Below are 17806 nucleotides of genomic sequence, written 5' to 3'. Positions count from 1 at the left end.
TGTTACTACATTTGTGTTTCATCGAAAATTGCTGAAGGAATCTTCTATGTTACAAGCACCGATCCGAAAAAAACGAAGACAATAAATTTAATGGTGCTCTATTGTGAATCAACATTCAAGAATCTGATTTGATTCCATCAATACTTCTATCCCGTTTCTCTACTATCACGTCGCTGCTATTTCTGATTTTTTGGAGATGAAGACCAACAAATGCTAAATCAAAGTTTCAAGTCATGAAAATTTTACTCCTGTATTTATCCAAAATTGTATTAAATTAAATGAAATTTCATTCCAATAATTAGTATGTTGATGACGAACTTTTATAACTAAATATGTCACATTAGTTAATAGAACTTTGAAAAACTAAGGTTATATTTTATGTGATAAATTGATTGAAAGATATCGCATGTTCACTATTTATCATTGTAAAAGAACAGTTTAATATTTTATGTCTTTCAGATACTAATTAGTTTGATATCAAATTCTGTAGATATCTAATTCTCATTTTATTATTATTTAAATGTAGTCTAAATTCTATTTGGATTAAGTATTCATCATTCCATTTCATCGAATAAAATTATTCGAATTAACTAAAAAAAAGTAATAATCTTCGTTCATCAAAATTCTTTCCCTTTTACTTTCACATACATTAAAGAGAATTACTTTGCCTCAATCTCTTCCAAAATTCAAACTCTTCTTATATGTTTAATCGGGAGTATAGTTAGTTTGTGTTCTAGCAATAATTTAACGTTCTAGTTTTGCCGAAGTAATAAGATGGTAAAAACTCAGGTGCAGTCGACTTCACGTGAAGTTGATAGTTAAGAGCTATTGAATGAAAATTTAGTCAAATCAGTCAAATCATCTAACGGCTCTCAGTTATCAATTTTACGTGAAGTCGACTGCACCTGAAATTTCGACCTATTTAAATTCATGAGATATATTTTTGCTAAGGGTGATAAAGTGGGCTGGCCCGTCCCAATCCGCTCTGTCCCGCATAGGCCCGCACCATTAACGGGGCGAACCGGCCCGAGCGCCAATTATAGTGGATTCAAAATACTAGCCTGTCCTATTTTATGGCAGATTGGCGGGCCGGCAGGTTAGCCCGCCTGACTTTTTATTTTTTTTGAAAAATAAAATTCATTAAAATTAATCAAAAAATAATTATTAAAAAATTAGATACGGATAGAAAATAATCAACTTATAATATAATTTTTCATTATCTTTTTTGTAATTTTTAACTTTTAAAAAAATTGTTCAAAATAATATTTGTCAATAAAATCATCTGTATTTTAAGAAATAAGTCACATAATATGAGTATGTACAGAAAATTGTAAAATAAAATAAATAAATTTAATAACTAAAAGAAGAATACAAATAAAAAATAAAAAATGTGTGAAAATTATATAATTAGTAATTCTGTAATAGTAATCACTCTTTTATTTAATAAAAAAAGAAAGAAAAACAATATTTTTTGGGTCGGGCGACCAATATGGCCCGCCTCGCCAAAATCTGTAAATTTAGCGGTACAGATTTGGCAAATTTTTTTAATTTATCGGATTTCAGATCCTAACTCGACCCGCCCTTCTTAGTGGATTCTGCGAATCGCTCCGAGTTCAACCAGTTTTACCACAACTAATTCCTGCTTAATCTACAACTCATTTCTGATTTTGAAATATTAATTTATTTTTACCCTCCGTTCTTATTTAATTCTTAAGGATTTTAACTGTCAAAACTCGTCCTTTTCATTGTTTTAATTTTTTAATTTGAATATTTTATTATTTTTATAGTTGGTCATAGTGAAAACCATAAATCTTTTCTCGAACATGATAAATTAATTAATTGAAATTAATTAATCAAGTGTTATTCAAATCTAAAATTATATGAATAATTACATAATATTATTATTATTATTATTATTATTATTATTATTATCTTTTTTACAAAAAAAATTAAAACATTTTAAATCATAAAAATCATAAAAGCTAAAATTTAATTCATCGATCATGTCTAAAACCGTGGCAACGCCTGCACCACCTAGCCATTTTGTCGTTGCCGGTTGATCGCGGTGCACCTTTTGACTTGATAATCTTTGGATCCAAAATATCTTCACTATCTACATTATCATGTACGAAAGTTGAACTGTTATCCTTCGGAACTTGTGCTTCAATCTCTTTTAATAGCTACGCTATCTTGGCAACAGCGTACTCGTACGTGGCATGCTGTTGAGCCGCTAACAAATACATAGGGAGGTAAGAAGTTCACAACGAACCATACCGCCCCCAAAATGCTCTATTACTATCCAAACCTCCGTCCGAGTTGTGGAATTATCCAGACTTAGCATCTTTGCACCACCTTTTCAACACCAACCACATCGGCAAGGCATCCTTCTTCAGCTCTTTCAAAACACATATGATATGGCTGTATGGAATTCCTATGCTGTTCCAAAGCTTGAAAGAACACTCATACCTTTCTTGCTTTCATATAGTACAGAGTAAACCTGACGAGGTTTAAGAAACTTTCTAAACATGAACTTCTCTGTGCTACCATAACTCTCCCTATGAAGAACTATCAACGCAGCCACCCCTTCGATCTGTTTCTTGACCTCGAAGAATATCTCTCTGGTGTAGATTTGAGACATGGCCCTCTCAATTGATTCCAGTCCAGTAGTTATGACCGGTTCTGAATATAGAGATTTGTAATCCGCAATAAACTCATTATTCCTGTAGTCCTTAACTACACATTCAAGATTCTCCACCAACTCCAACAAGCAATTTGAGGACTTGATAAACCTTTTAAGTGATGCATTAATTCCCTCGCATCTTGACGTCGTTCTCAACCCAGCACAAAACGTATCACACAAATACACATTTTTCCAATGTACCCTCTTCTCGTACGTTGCCCAAATCCATTCGTTCTCCTGTAACTCGAATGCAGCAACCATGTCTGCCCAATACTAATCAAACTCCTCTACCTCAAAATGACCATACACAGCCGTCTTAAAAGCAACACAAAAATCATTATCCTTGATGTTTGAAACAGCATTCCGCGCTAAATGCCAAGTGCAAAGTCGATGTGTGGCATTAGGGAATTCTGTCCTAATAGCCTCCTTCATTGACTCGTCTCCATCTGTAACCACAACTTTGGGCTGTTTTTGATGCATGACCTCTAGGAAAGTGCCTATCAGCCACTTATAAGATGGAATTTTCTCGTCCTCCAGCAACCCGAAACCAAAAGATATTGTCTGTCGGTGGTGATTAGTGCCAGAAAATATTACTAAAGACCGGTTGTATAGATTCTTTCTATATGTCGAATCAAATGCCAACACGTCACCAAAGCACTCATAGTCATACTGCATCGCTCCGTCTGACCAAAATAGATGACCTAGGTGGTTTTCGGGACAATATGTATACATCACAACAGCTAATGGATTCATCTCGGTTTTTTCCTTCAAATAACTTATTGCTGCTGCCGCATCACCCTGAACAATCTGAGAATGATGTACATCATCGATATAGTTGTAAACATCCTTCTTTATGAAGTGCAAGTTTCGATAACCCCCAGACAAATATGCAAAGAACCCCATGATCTAACTGGTTTGGAATCCTGCTTTGTGCATACTATGAATGTGGACTTTATCACCTTCGTTGATATTGCGGTGGGCTGCCATCACATTAGTGAAAGCAGGCAAAGTCAAATCATGATTATGATCTTGAACAAATGTCTTCGTCCTCCACTTGCCACTCTATTTGTCTAAAAATATAACGAACTTCGCACTACAGTTGGTCCTAGTCTCTTCCTTATGCGCCCTCTTCCTATCCGCCCTCTCATAATGCTTCTTCTCCCGCAAGTCCTGTCGATTGCAATAGAAAAATTTCCTCACAACATTGCCTTCATCATCTTTAATGGAATCCCTTTTTCGAACAGCAAATCCAGTCACCTTTGCATACTCCACATATCTTGCATAAGCCTCTTCAACCCCATGAAATTCGGCATCAGCCAATGCCGCGGTTGAAAGCATCGAAGTGTCTACATCATCACTCATTTGATCGCTTGAACCACGTGGTGACTGCGATGAAGTCATTCTTCCACCATCGTCCCCTTCACCAAATACATCAACTCTCTCTACTGGCTCACTATCCTTGCCCACTCGTGACGGTGACTCTAACCCCTTAGACACCTCTTCCTCTTCCTCTTCAGATTCACTACTCTATCCATCGATCCATTAACCCGAAAAGTCCGAGTTTCCTTCGCTGTCACTATCCATTCCAAGGCGTTACTAAGTATCTGCATTATACAATTCAAATTTAAACACACTGGCAACACCGAAGATAACATGAAATTCTAACATTTGATTCATAACATTGATCACAATTCAAAAAAAAAGTATAATTTTCAATTCTCTTAGGAATTCCAATTCTCTTCAAAGTAAATCAGATGAAGAATAGAGTGCTACTTGGCTTTCATAATGCTTTGAAGATATTTTAAAGCCTTTAGCTAATTATACAAAAGCAATAACTTTATATATAAGAGAATAATTTCATCAAAAAAAGAAACAAGTTTATTTTAATTACCTCATCAATCCTTGTGATTCTGGTAGTCCAACCCTTCCAAAAAAAGAGGGAGAAAGAAGATACATAAGAGAATTTATTGGAGAGAAAATAGTACTAGTGGAACTAAAGCATAACTCAAAATTAACACGTTAATTTTATGTAGAATAGAAATTGGAAATCAAAATCAAATAAAACAAGAAAAACTCAAATACATACAATATTAGATCATAGCTTATAGTGGAATTTGTAGAGAAGTATTAAAATCTCCTTCAACCCTTCCAACAAAAGGAGACAAAAAAGATAAATAATTTCTTATTTTGAATCAAGGATATCAGACAACAAAGAGTATTAGTAGAACTAAGCATAACTCAAAAGTAAAAGATTTAATTTTGTACGAAAAAATTGAAAATAAAAATAAACTAAAATAAAAAAATATGAAATAGATACATTAGATCATAACTTACAGTGGCATTTATGAAGAAGTACTCAAATCTCCTTCAACCCTTCTAAATAAAAAAAAAGAAAGAAGATAAACATGGGGTTTATTTTAAACAGAGGATATCGGACAAAAAAGAATACTAGTAGAATTAAAGCATAACTCAAACACAAGAGGTTTATTTTGTGCGAAACGTTTTGAAAATTGAAATACAATAACATAAAGAAAATTCAAATATAACTTGCAGTGGCATTTATAGAGAAGTATTCAAATTTCTTTTAACCCTTTTAACGAAAGATCGAGAGAAAGAAGATAAATAGGAGAGTTTATTTGGAAACAGAACATTCAAGAAAATAAATACAAACTAAAGCATAACTCGAAAGTAAAAGATTTATTTTGTGCAAAAACAATTCGAAATCAAAATAACATAAAATACAAATCACTCAAATAGATAAGTAAGATCATAACTTGCAGTGAGATTTATGGAGATGTACTCAAATTTCTTTCAATCTTTCCAACAAAAATTTCTAACACAAACACTTTTTATGGCTAATGACTCTCTCAAAACCATCAATGTGAATAAGCTAAATATACATAAATGGTCTGACACATACATCTCTCAGCAACTAAACCAATAATATTTTCTAAAGATAAGAAGAAAATGAGGGAAAAATTTGATTCATGAATGCTAAAACATGTACACACATTATTGTTAAACTTTTTGTACAACAACATGGCATGTTTTAGTACTTTATTTAATTCATTCATATTGGATACCAACAAAAGTAAGGTACTTTTATTGAAGTTTCAATAATAATCCAAAGATGACCATTTAATATGGTTCCAGAAGCCATACTCATTCAACATACTAAGAACAAAAACAAAATTCTCAACAACGATTGCAGACAAAAATGAAAAAAGGATGATAACATACCTGAATGTAGCGACTGCCAATGCCACCGACGATATACCCGTTGTGCCAAGCCGCTTCTGATACCTTGATGTTCAATTCCACCCACACAGCCTTCTCCAATCCGCACCTACCAGATACGACGCCAGTGACCCACCACGCTTTTTCCCCGCTTTCACCTCCAACTAGCACCCTTCAACGCTGCCCATGATATATTCCTGTCTCCGACACCTTGATAAAATAATCCACGCAAATCACCTTCTCCAATCAATTTCTAACAGGTACCGCGACAACGACCCACAACAAATTTTACCTCTGCAGACCACCACCGGATACAAAGAGAGGCCAGCAACCTTTAATAACGATAGACTCACTACACCATTCATTCCCTGTTTGAATTTGGAACCCTAACTGTGGCTTTCAAATTTCTTTTATTTTTTTCTAATAAACTTTTTCTCAAAAATAAATTTTAATTTTATGATTTTTTCCTTCATTAATGTTATCAATTATTATTATTTTTATTGTAATTAAAAAATTCATTTGGTCATAGTATAGTCAATCACAAGCTCCAATTGCACGTGTCATCAAGAATTAGAGTACACATCATATGATCACTTTGGCCAACTTAACTTCTTGGCCACCATAGAAGTTCCCTTCTAGAAATATCAAACGAATGTTGATGTTGCTTTAGAACATTATAGAAAAAGAAAAATATGTCTAAGAGTTAATTTATTTGTGTTAGTACACCATGATGGGAAAATTGAAGTTAAGAAGGAAGATATGGCAGTTAGATTAGTAGATCTACTATAAACCCTTAATTTGACAGAATAGCAAGGAGTTCTAGTCACTTCTAGTGTCGTTTTCAATAATGGATTCTCAATTGCATATGTGTCATTGCTATTATTTGCAGTAGATTTACCTTCTTGAAATGACAATGCGTACAACTTGGACGATGATAGCAGTTTTGGGGAGCATGGAGTTTTAGGTGAAGTCCCACACTGATTGCAAAAGAGAATGAAACATGTTTATAAGAATGTGGAGAACTTTTTCTTGTAGATGTATTTTGATGGGTGAATGCGACGGATTTTTTCATCATCTTTACTCTCAAGAACAAAATAATAGGACTTTTTCTATACTTTTTTTATTTTTTTAGATTTTTTTAGGATTTTGTTAGGTATTTTATTAAATTATTAATTAAATTTTTTAATGAAGTATGTAATTAGAGTTTGTTATATTAATTTAGTGTAATTAAGAATTAAATAATGTTAGGTTAAGTACATGAAATTAAGAGTGCTTGAGCTGTTGGTAAATGAGTTTCTTTCTTGCATTGAATTTATATCATTTATTTTTTATATGTTAGTTGTTAATTTGGTAAAATTAGAATTAGGTTTTAATTAATTACATTTTTGAGTTTTACTTATTCCTTCTAAATTAGTTTTTGAATTAGTTTCACTTTGTGAATTTAATAACTTGTCTTTTTTTAGGACGGTGTTAATTTCTTTGAGATCAATTAAAGTTTGCTTCTTTTATAGTTTGTACAGTCATATTTTAAGTTGGTTTTCTATCTTTGAATATAATAAATTATTTAAGTTTTATGTCGGACTTACTTTTTCTAGCATAGAGTTTTATGACAAGTGGGAGAAGGTTGCGTAGTGGCACCTTCTCAAAACTCTTGTTTGCTGAAAAATTGTGGAGTAATAAGGGGTTGCACACTAGAATGGCTAGGATTTGACATTCTATTGAATGTGTATTTGTTCTAATTAATGAGAAGTTCTGTTGAATTTTTATTTAAATTTTTTAAAATATGTTTAGCTTGTGAGGAAATGATAATTAGATTTGGAGAGATTCTAATTATAGAAGAAACGCTATCAAATTTTCTTAAAATTTTAATAAGTTGTGTTGTTGGTTAAATTCTAGGGTGTTTATTGCAAAATGACTCCAAGTTATCGTCTGTGGATGTATGATAGGAATAATGGGGTACGGGGGGAAGGGGTTTAAAACCTGAGTTCTTTGAGGGAGTTGACAAGTTTGTTGCGTACGTCTTTAACATGAAACTGTTTTGGTCTCAAGGAGTATCTAGGTATCCGTGCTATAAGTGTCGACTGACTAAGTGGTTAGGACCTTCATATATAACACTTCACCTTTAACGTAATGGGTTCAAGGATGGGTATTGGATGTAGATGGAACACAGAGAAGTGGATGAGCAGATAATCAACCGGTCTACCTCGAATTCTAATAGGTCTAAGGATCGATCAACGAAATTACGGGTGGTTAGAGAACTAAACATGGAAGAAATGAATTGGGAGGACAACCAAGAGAGATACAATGAGATGGTGTTTAATGCAATTGGTGTTACTGATATGGAAGATGCTGAATAAGAACCTAACCCAAAAATAAAGAGATTTTATCATCTGTTAAAATTTGCCATGAAACTTTTGTTCGAAGGGTACGTTCATTTAAAATTGTCTGCATGTGTTAGAATGATGAATATTAAGTCTGAATCAAATTATACACAAGATTCTTTTTATAAGTGGACACCTATGCAACAAATTAGTACTTGGCAGCACTATTGGCATTCCTCAGAGCCACTATGAAGCAAAGAAGTTAGTTTTAAAATTTGATCTAAATTCGATAAAAATCGATTGTTGTTTGAATGGTTGTATACTGTATTACAAGGGGAACGTAAACCTAACTGCTTGTAAATTTTATGATGCACTGAGGTTTCAAGTCGAGAGAGAATGGATTGGTAAACAGTAGTTAAAGGGAGGTTCAAACAAATGGATGCACTACTTGTCCCTAATTCCTAGGCAAAAAAAATTGCATGAATCAATGAGTTCAGCCCTCACATGACCGGTATAGTAACAACAAGAGAGATGATGATTTATGATACACCCGTCACACGGAGATGTTTGAAAGCACTTTGATTAGGTCCACCCTACATTTACGAGCGAGCCTAAAAATATTAGATTAGATTTGTACTCTGACAAATTTGCACAGAACTATAATTTCGGTAATGCATACTCTTGCTGGCCTGTTGTGGTAACTCCTTATAACTTACCTCCCAAAATGTGCATGGATGACTTATACATGTTTCTAACTTATATTATACCTGGTCCAAGCAATACAAAGACCAAAATAGATGTCTTCTTGCAATTCTTGATGGATGAGTTGATTGAGTTTTGGATTCATGATGTAGAAATATATAATATTTCAACCAACACAAATTTCCAACTACATGCTGCGCTGATGTGGACCATCAACCACTACAAGAAAAAATCTTAGTACCATCGGATTTATAGGCAAATTTTTCATCGGTAATATATTTACCAACAGGTTTTCTATCGAAAACGAATCTGATGGTATAACCCTCGCCGATAATCAATTACTGTCAGATTTTTCAATCTGACGATAAATTCTACAACGGACACCTAAAAACTATTTAATTATCGAAAAATTTTTTTTGGTAATTTTGGTGCTCCACTATTTTTTTTGTTTAATTATTGTAGGATTTGTCCCATGGTAAATCCGACTATAAATTTTAATTTTTTTAAAAAAATTTTTAAACATAACTAATGGTCTGGTCAATTTTTTAAAAATTTTATTTTTTGCACAATTAAATAGGAACCAAATATAGTAAATTAAATATCAAATGTACAAATAAAATGAAAAGTCAAATAAATAAGATATAACGAAACACTCTAGAATAAAACTCTAACCACTAAAGATCCTTATAGTTGTCATTGTCATCATTCCCTAGCTAGTTGTGTTGAGGTGGTAGACTAGGCAATAATGTCAATGCCCCTTGAGCAATGCCGCTGCCATTAGTGCGCATCTTATCTTGGTACCATATGTTGCTCCATCCGTTAAAGCCACTTCAGCTCTCACCTTCACTCCATTCTGAGAAAATATGTGTCTGACTGTCGGAATTAGAGACAGATTATAGATTTTGATGATAAGTTTTTTTTGGGAACAAATTGTCACTCATGACCGTTAGAAAACCACCACTAAATCCATCGGCAAATCTGACAGTATTTAACATTTTTCTTGTAGTGAACAACTTTTTTGCATATGGGATGTTATCAAGTTGGTTCACTCAGAGAAGAATGTCGTGTCCTATTTGTATGGAGGATACAAAGGCATTTTGGCTGACGAATGGGGGTAAGAATTCATAGTTTGATTGTCATCAAAGGATCTTCGATATTATCATCATTTTTTGCACAACAAGAACTTGTTTAGGTAGAATAAAAATGAATAGGAAGAGGCACCCGTTAAGTGAGTATCAGGCTCCATAGTGATTAGGGCTTTGGTTAGGGCTTTGGTTAGGGATTTTTTTATTATGTATATTTGATAATTCGCATCATATATGAATCATTTTTTTCAGATAAATTATTAATTTATTTTTTATTAATTGGGAGTTGATTATCAATTTTTAACTATCAGAATTAAACCTATTGTCGGATTTATCATCGGAATTACTCAACGATAACGATAATCCAGTTTAATAAAATAAAAAAATAAAGCCACCGTCGAATTTTTCCAACGGTAACTCGACGCGAAGTCACAACGTCTGGCGCCAAATTTACTGTTGAAAAATTATTCAATGGTAACTGGCATTAGATTTTCATAACCTTAACATCATATTTCGATGCTAATTCCGCTGCAAATTACCGTTGAAAAAATAAATCCGTCGATAAGCAATTACTGGTGAGGTTTATACTGTCGAATTGTATCCGACGCAAAATTCGACTGTAATTGATTTACCAGCAAATTATTTTCGTTATTCTATCAATAAATATGACTCAACATTTTTCTTGTAGTATCTCTAAATGTCACCAAAAATATGCAACAGATCAAAATTGAGTTAGAGCCAAATTTAGAATACAAAAAATAGGGACACTAAAATATCAAAAACTTAACTAATTAAAAAATTAAATCAATTAAAATTAAAAAATACCACGAATCCAATAACAATACTGAAATCTAGATCTGAGATATGAGGAAGGAGAAATTTTAAAGAGAAAGCCTGGATAGAGTGAGAAAAAGAAAGATTAGACAAAGGAATGGAAATGAGAAATGAGAAGGGAAATAGAGTGTGAGAAATAGAAAGGTTAGACAAAAGAATGAAAATGAGAAATGAAGAGAAAGAGAGAGTTGGAGACTACGTTATAAATATATAGCGATGACACAAAATACAATATTTCATTGGCCAGTTCTACGGTGCCATAACTTGTAGTGGCTAAGGGTGACAAATTATTGACCCACCAATAAATATATGACATTTGGCAAATGAGGTTATGAATGATAAGATATTTAATTAACGTTGAATCTGTGCAACTGGTTGTAAGTCATCCATTATTACATGAGGATAAAATTGGAAAGTGACACCAAAAATTGAATGATGATGGCTGGCTGCTGTTCCTGTGGAGATCGCACATCTCCATCTATGACGATGGTCGGCCGTTGCACCTCTTACTGACACACGCGTTTTGCACGGAATTCCACCGTAACTGCTCTTCTCCAGTTCTCCTCACCGGATTCCAATGACTCACTTCTCGCCCTCACTGACGCACTGCACGCACATGCTCCGTGCATAGCTCCACCGGCCACCGCAATCGCTCTTCTCCTCACTGAATTCCAACGATTCACTGCTAGCAGTGACTTGCAGAACCCACCCTTCCAATAGGAAACACCCCTCACAGCTCGAACCGTAGTTCTTCATTCTCTCAACACAGAACCAAGCTTTTAATACATGATTTGGAGATTTTTTTATTTTTTTTCCAAACGTTGTTACCAAATTTTTCATCCAATTGCATTATGGAATTTTTGTACTTTACTTAATCTAATTTTGTGTTGCAAATGATTTACAACCCTTCATTAGTCGAGTTATCATATCATTAGCATAGTTAAACATTGCTCCCATAGATTTAAAGGTCATACGTGTCATTCTCACATTTGATGAAATTTTTTAGCCACCATAACCACGAATAATACTTAGTCACCACAGACCGCACCTATTTCATTAATCCACTTTTATCGACAACTCACCGACGACTTGAATATATAAATATCCAAAATATCAAAAATTTAAATTATTAATTTACCAAATGTTAATGTTATATCAAATTAATTATGAAATAAAATAAATATTTAATTATCTTTACTGACGGCCAAGTTGTCAGTGATGATCAACGTTTAATTAATTTTTATTAAAATTATTTTACACGTTAAAGCTTACCGTAAGCTAAACCGTCGAAAAGTTATAAAGTTATTTTTTTCATAAAATTTAATTTATATTATTGATGGCTAAGTTGTCAATAAATAATTAACTTATTTATAATTAATTTCTAAATGATAAATACTTACCAAGAACTAAGTCATTAATAAAGGCTACTAGTTGATAATAATATTAGAAAAATACAGGTACACAATAAAAATACTAAATAATATGAATAATAAATATATTTATGTTTAATTTACTGTTGTATTTGTTTCTAAGAATAGAATAGGATAAGACACTGATTGACAGAGATACAAAATTTTGTGTTCTTATATTCTGTTTAGTGATAAACTAAAACAAATTATGAAAATTCAATTTATTCTCTTTTTTTTTTTCATTCAAAAAATTTGAGATGAAAAATATAACAATAAAAAATATAAGTATGAAAAATTAACAAGAATAATGAAAGAAAAAATAAAAAATAAGTTGTCCCTTGTTAGTGTCTTTGTGTCCTTCCTGTCATGATCGACACAAAATACACTAATTCAGTGTCTCTAGACACATTGTCTCTGTCCATGTCTCTTCTGCCAAACACGATTTTGTGTCTCAGTGTCTCCTGTCTCAATGTCTATAAACAAATGCAGCCTTGTGTGGATGATCCTAATATTAAGATTTAGGTGGACTATTTAGAGTGTAGTGTGTTTTTATTTTATTAGACCATTTTAAAATTTATTGTTCACATTATTCACAAAAATCATTGTGTACCTAACAAGTTTAATAATATTACATGCCAAAATTCACGGACGACATGGACCACGCTGTCGATTTATGAATTCCTCGAAAAACTTTTTGGCTTATTTTAGCGACGTTATTTGTAAATTCTGCCTTAGGAAGAGCGTGGGAACGCCTGTCGGTAATGAGATTTAGTGTAGTAGTGAATATTTTAAAACATAAATGTATTAAAAAAATTAAAGAAATACAAAAACAAAAGTAATTAAGATACTATATTTATTCAAGTAAAAATTAAAAAATTTGGAGTTACCTTATATGATGTTTTTGACTAGGGTTTATATGTCTAGTAAGATAAAAACGGAAAGAGTAATAAGATGACAAGGAAGAAAATGAAAAAAAAAATCATGAAATTGGTGAGAGTGAGATTCTGAATTTATGTATTAAAGTTTGTGGGTTGAATTATGAAAACTAGAAATAAAAAAATTGAGAGAATAATGAAAGTGACGAAGGAGAGGATGAGAAAGTGAGGATAACCATTTTGATCGAGAAGATGAAGAGTGCAAAAGTAAAATTAAAAGAGAGCGGTTTCCTGTATATTAGAGTATTCTATTTTGTGGGTGAGAAATTTTAGACCAATAAATATTAGGCCAATTTAAATAAATAACAGACTTTATCATGTATAGTAGCTAACAGATTATAGGATTATGTTTTATTGCGCAGGCATGGACTAAAGCCACGGCTTCTCCTACAAAATAATAATCCAAACATTGAATAATAATTGATGCTAAAAGCTAATCGTCATATAAAGCTTTATGTACAAAGGAGTAAATAAAATGGGAAGGGATGTATGTATAAAATCATAATGATGATAAGGTTTGATTCTAATGTACATGATTAACATTGTAGCGTAAATGATACACATGCACATGCATGTATAATATGAGATAAAAGATTAATCATTCTTCTTTTGGTCAAAGGCAAAATGATTTCCCATCCTCCTTTGCCTTTCTCTACTAGCAATTAAAAAGACATCAACCATATCTATTCTACCTAGCACTATTATTGATAATCAGATGTGTTCATGATGCAAAATTGGTGGTTCATTCATTTTTGGATTATAAAAAATCACATTAGGAGTTTGGTATCCTTATTAAAAAATATTTTTAATTTTTTAAAAAGTTAATTTAAATTTTTTGAAAAAGTAAAAATATCACTTTTTTATTATTAAAAGTTATTTTATAATTCTCATTAAAAAAATTTGACTTCAAAATAAAAAGAGATTATTGTGCTTCTTTTATTCTTGATCTGTGAAAAATATTTTCTATTGTTTTTACTGAAAATACTAGTCCTCTATTACCATTTTCAGGTAATGTTTCATTTGCTAAAAATTCTGGCCTTCTACCACTATTTTTACGCAATATTCCATCTACTAAAAGTATTGGCACTTTACTACCATTTTTCACACAATGTTTCATCCACTTGAAATACTAACTCTCCACCACCATTTTTCACAATATTCTATCTGAACCACTTGCTGCATATACTCCTTTCAGGTATTTATTTTTATCATTCTACCACTCTATTTTTATTATTAAATTTGTATTTAACATTGTGTGTAGTATAAAATTTCAGTTTCAATTCTATTTTTTTCACATGTAATTTTGTTTTATATAACTTGCTATTTTTTTATAGTTGTTACAGCAAGTTCTTGATCTCAATACATGTCATCCTCTTATTTTGCAATGAGAAAAGTTTGGTAATAAAAAAATTTTCAGCTATAATTAGTTAAAATTTTCCATAATTTACTTCATTCACATCACTTAATAATAGTTTTATTTTTTATCCCACTCTCTTATCATTCCATTGATCATATTCTTATCAACTCCACTTATTAATGATATTAATTATAATATTATATTTCTTACTATTAAGCATTCTTGTAATTAATACTTAATATTTTTTTATAATTTAATTTTTATATAATAATGATAATAATAATAATAATAATAATAATAATAATAATAATAATAATAATGGACGGTAATAATAATATATATTGAGTTAATTGCAATTGATTCTTTGTTTTTCTTAAGGCATTTAATATCAATAAATGGAGATACAAAAAAATCATTAATTCTTTGTTTTCATTAAGGCATTTTAATTGCACTTGATTCTTTATAATATATACATTCCATTAATTTAATTATGATCATTCAAAAATCATGACTCTAATACCATTGCAAGCACAATAGTGTATAAGTCAAGGAATTTTATAAGAAGTCGCATTTATCATTGTAAATAGTATGACATTTGAATTCGACCTTAATACGGTACTTATGGTAGAAGGTGCTGATGAAGAATTTGAACAACAAACGGACTCACCCGTCAGGGACGGATGTATGTACATGAGTGTGGGGGCAATCGCCCCCACTACGATTTGAAATTTTTTTGAATAATATATGATAATAATATTTATTTGCCCCCACTTAATTATTAAATTTGATCCCACAATAATTTTTTACTTAATTTTTGGTACTTTATAGTCAATTTAAAAATTTTATATTAAATGTCATTAGAATGACCAATTCTCAATTTAAATGAAATTTGTGTTTTTTCTTAGAAATCAACTCGAAAGAGTGTTATTTATCTTTTTTTATATTAGTTTTAATTTTTTTCTGTAACAACTATATTAATTGAAAGAACTTTTTCAACTATGAATCTTAATAAGAATTGACTTCTAATTGTATAAGAAGTAAATTTCTAAATAAGTATTTACTTATATATACGTAAAAGAAATACTACACATCCAAGTCTTTTTATGAACTAAGTCTAACCAAGTTAAACAATAAAATTTAAAATAATATTAGTCATAACTGATTTTTGTTGTTTTAGACAATTTAATTGGATTTGGTTAATAAAAAAATATGAATATGTAGCATTATCCTATATAAAAAAATAGATATTTATAAGGGTAAAGTATATTTTATGTCCTCGAAATTTGGTAAAAGTTTTAAAAATACTCCTAAGTTTTATTTTGTTTCAATTTTATCCCAAAAGTTTTTGATTTGCATCAAATATACCCTCGGAGGCTAAATTTTCAAAAAATTTAAGACCAATATAACAATAATGTATAAAAATTATGCTTGATTTGCTTGTGTTGAGGGGTTGTTCTTATGAAATTGTTGTTGAATTGATCTTAAATTTTTTGAATAATTAGTCGTCAGGGGTATATTTGATGCAAATCGAAAACTTTTGGGACAAAATTAAAAAAAATAAAATTTAGGGATATTTTTGAAATTTTTGTCAAACTTTAAGGATAAAAAATATACTTTACCCTATTTATAAATGATTATTTTAGTGTTTTAATTTGTAAAATGAGATATTATAAAAACTAATCATGTTATATTTACATCGAAAATAACTATCTGTGTAATACACATTAAAAATAAATTAAACAATACATATATTTATAAACGAATACATAATGATTAATAAATAATTTGATAACTAATTTTTATGTACACATAATATTTTTATTATAAAAATTATTATTTTATATATATATATATATATATATATATATATATATATATATATATATATATATATATATATATATATATTGCCCCCACTATCAAAATTTTCTGAATCCGTCACTGTCACCCACCGAGGTTGTTGTCAGTCAACTAATTTTCGAGAATATGGAAAACACACTAGCTTTGATGAGGTATGGTAATAAACTAATTTAATTTTTTTGTGCTTTTATGTGCATTTATAATTATATTGTACTAACTAAGTTCATACATATAACATTCATATGTTTATATACATAACATCCATAATTACATACAACGTAACTAACATCTAAAAATTAAATTTATGTTTATTAGATATTATATCCATACACATATCATTTTTTAATTATTGCATAAGTAACTATAAAGTTCACACAGATGTTTTTAAATTTTATCATTATTGAATTTAAAAAAAATCAAATTGTTAAATTAATTTATTCAACATAACATTCATAAATTCATATACATAACATTCATTATTTCATGTTAATAACATCCATAATTTGTACTCATAATATTCATAATTTGATACCTATGATGTCTATAATTTATAAATTTTTATAATTAATATTATCAAATTTTAAACTATACGTCTTATTATATTTTTTAAATTATCTCGTGCACTAATAGATCATAATTTTAATATTTTTATTTAATATTCATATATATGCTTATTTATTGATTTTAATATGGCGAGTTAATAATTATTTTTAGAATTTATTTTTTTAATTTTTGTTTATATTTTATATTATATTTTTTAATAGTCTATATGTAGAATATAAGTTGTATAGTAGAAGTTGTTAAAAAATTTTAATTTAATTTCTATAATTTTTGCAAAGAATTATTGCATTTTAATGGATAATAATGTAATTGAGAGATGTTAAGGATTTGATTTGGGAGAAACTGAAATTAATTTTGGAAAGAACATTAATGACTCCAAACATGCAGCAAAATAGGTGATAAGGAGGTGTATGTCACTTGCTTATCAAGAGAAAGATTTGGCTATCTAGCATAACTCTTTTGCAATATCTCTCCACTTTTTTAGAAAAATGAAACTAATAAGAGAACAAATAAAGAATCAATTGCCTAATCGATTGCAATATATTAGTGATTATGTTATGTAAAATCAACATTCAATATTGAAATATATTTGTTATCATCTTTATTTTTATATCCATTCTCTTGTATAAAAGAAAATTGTATTTTTTGACTCATTTATTCAAACGCTATAATTTTAAAACAAGTACTTCTGTAACTAAAAATTCAATACAAAATAACTTATCTATAAACTATTATTAATAAAAGTCCTTATATTTTAAACTCTTTTTTCAAAAGAACTTATTTAAATTGTTTAAAATTGGCCTAAATTACACACAAAATTTATCT

At 30.3% G+C, this 17806-nt stretch overlaps 3 protein-coding genes across 3 annotated transcripts; all 3 read right to left on the bottom strand.

Annotated features, from left to right (window-relative positions):
- Positions 1–1994: 1994 nt before the first annotated feature.
- On the bottom strand, positions 1995–2941 carry LOC130965718 (protein FAR1-RELATED SEQUENCE 5-like). Its single transcript, XM_057890476.1, has 2 exons — positions 2467–2941; positions 1995–2113 (listed from the first exon to the last, which is right to left on the bottom strand). Exons 1-2 carry the CDS (start codon positions 2939–2941, stop codon positions 1995–1997), a joined length of 594 nt encoding a protein of 197 aa, XP_057746459.1.
- Positions 2942–2953: 12 nt separating this feature from the next.
- LOC130965717 (protein FAR-RED IMPAIRED RESPONSE 1-like) lies at positions 2954–3583 on the bottom strand. The gene has a single exon (XM_057890475.1). It carries the CDS (start codon positions 3581–3583, stop codon positions 2954–2956), a length of 630 nt encoding a protein of 209 aa, XP_057746458.1.
- A 159-nt stretch (positions 3584–3742) lies between these two features.
- Positions 3743–6282, bottom strand: LOC130965716 (uncharacterized). The gene is made up of 3 exons (XM_057890474.1): positions 6155–6282; positions 5921–6026; positions 3743–4207 (listed from the first exon to the last, which is right to left on the bottom strand). Exons 1-3 carry the CDS (start codon positions 6280–6282, stop codon positions 3743–3745), a joined length of 699 nt encoding a protein of 232 aa, XP_057746457.1.
- Between the last annotated feature and the right edge of the window lie 11524 nt (positions 6283–17806).

This window comes from Arachis stenosperma, chromosome 3 (genome assembly GCF_014773155.1).
Source record: "Arachis stenosperma cultivar V10309 chromosome 3, arast.V10309.gnm1.PFL2, whole genome shotgun sequence".
NCBI lineage: Eukaryota > Viridiplantae > Streptophyta > Magnoliopsida > Fabales > Fabaceae > Arachis > Arachis stenosperma.
The sequence above is the reverse complement of the archived record's forward strand: the minus strand, read 5'-3'. Positions and strand labels throughout refer to the sequence as shown.

What these genes read in the sequence shown, in the direction of transcription:
- LOC130965718 (XM_057890476.1), bottom strand. Translation starts at nt 2,941, where the DNA reads ATGGTTGCTGCATTCGAGTTACAGGAGAACGAATGGATTTGGGCAACG. An exon ending in ACTATATGAAAGCAAGAAAG is followed by an intron (nt 2,114 to 2,466) that starts GTATGAGTGTTC and finishes ATGATAATGTAG; the next exon opens with ATAGTGAAGATATTTTGGAT.
- LOC130965717 (XM_057890475.1), bottom strand. Translation starts at nt 3,583, where the DNA reads ATGGGGTTCTTTGCATATTTGTCTGGGGGTTATCGAAACTTGCACTTC.
- LOC130965716 (XM_057890474.1), bottom strand. Translation starts at nt 6,282, where the DNA reads ATGAATGGTGTAGTGAGTCTATCGTTATTAAAGGTTGCTGGCCTCTCT. An exon ending in TTAGAAATTGATTGGAGAAG is followed by an intron (nt 6,027 to 6,154) that starts GTGATTTGCGTG and finishes CGTATCTGGTAG; the next exon opens with GTGCGGATTGGAGAAGGCTG. An exon ending in TTGGCAGTCGCTACATTCAG is followed by an intron (nt 4,208 to 5,920) that starts GTATGTTATCAT and finishes ATCGATGGATAG; the next exon opens with AGTAGTGAATCTGAAGAGGA.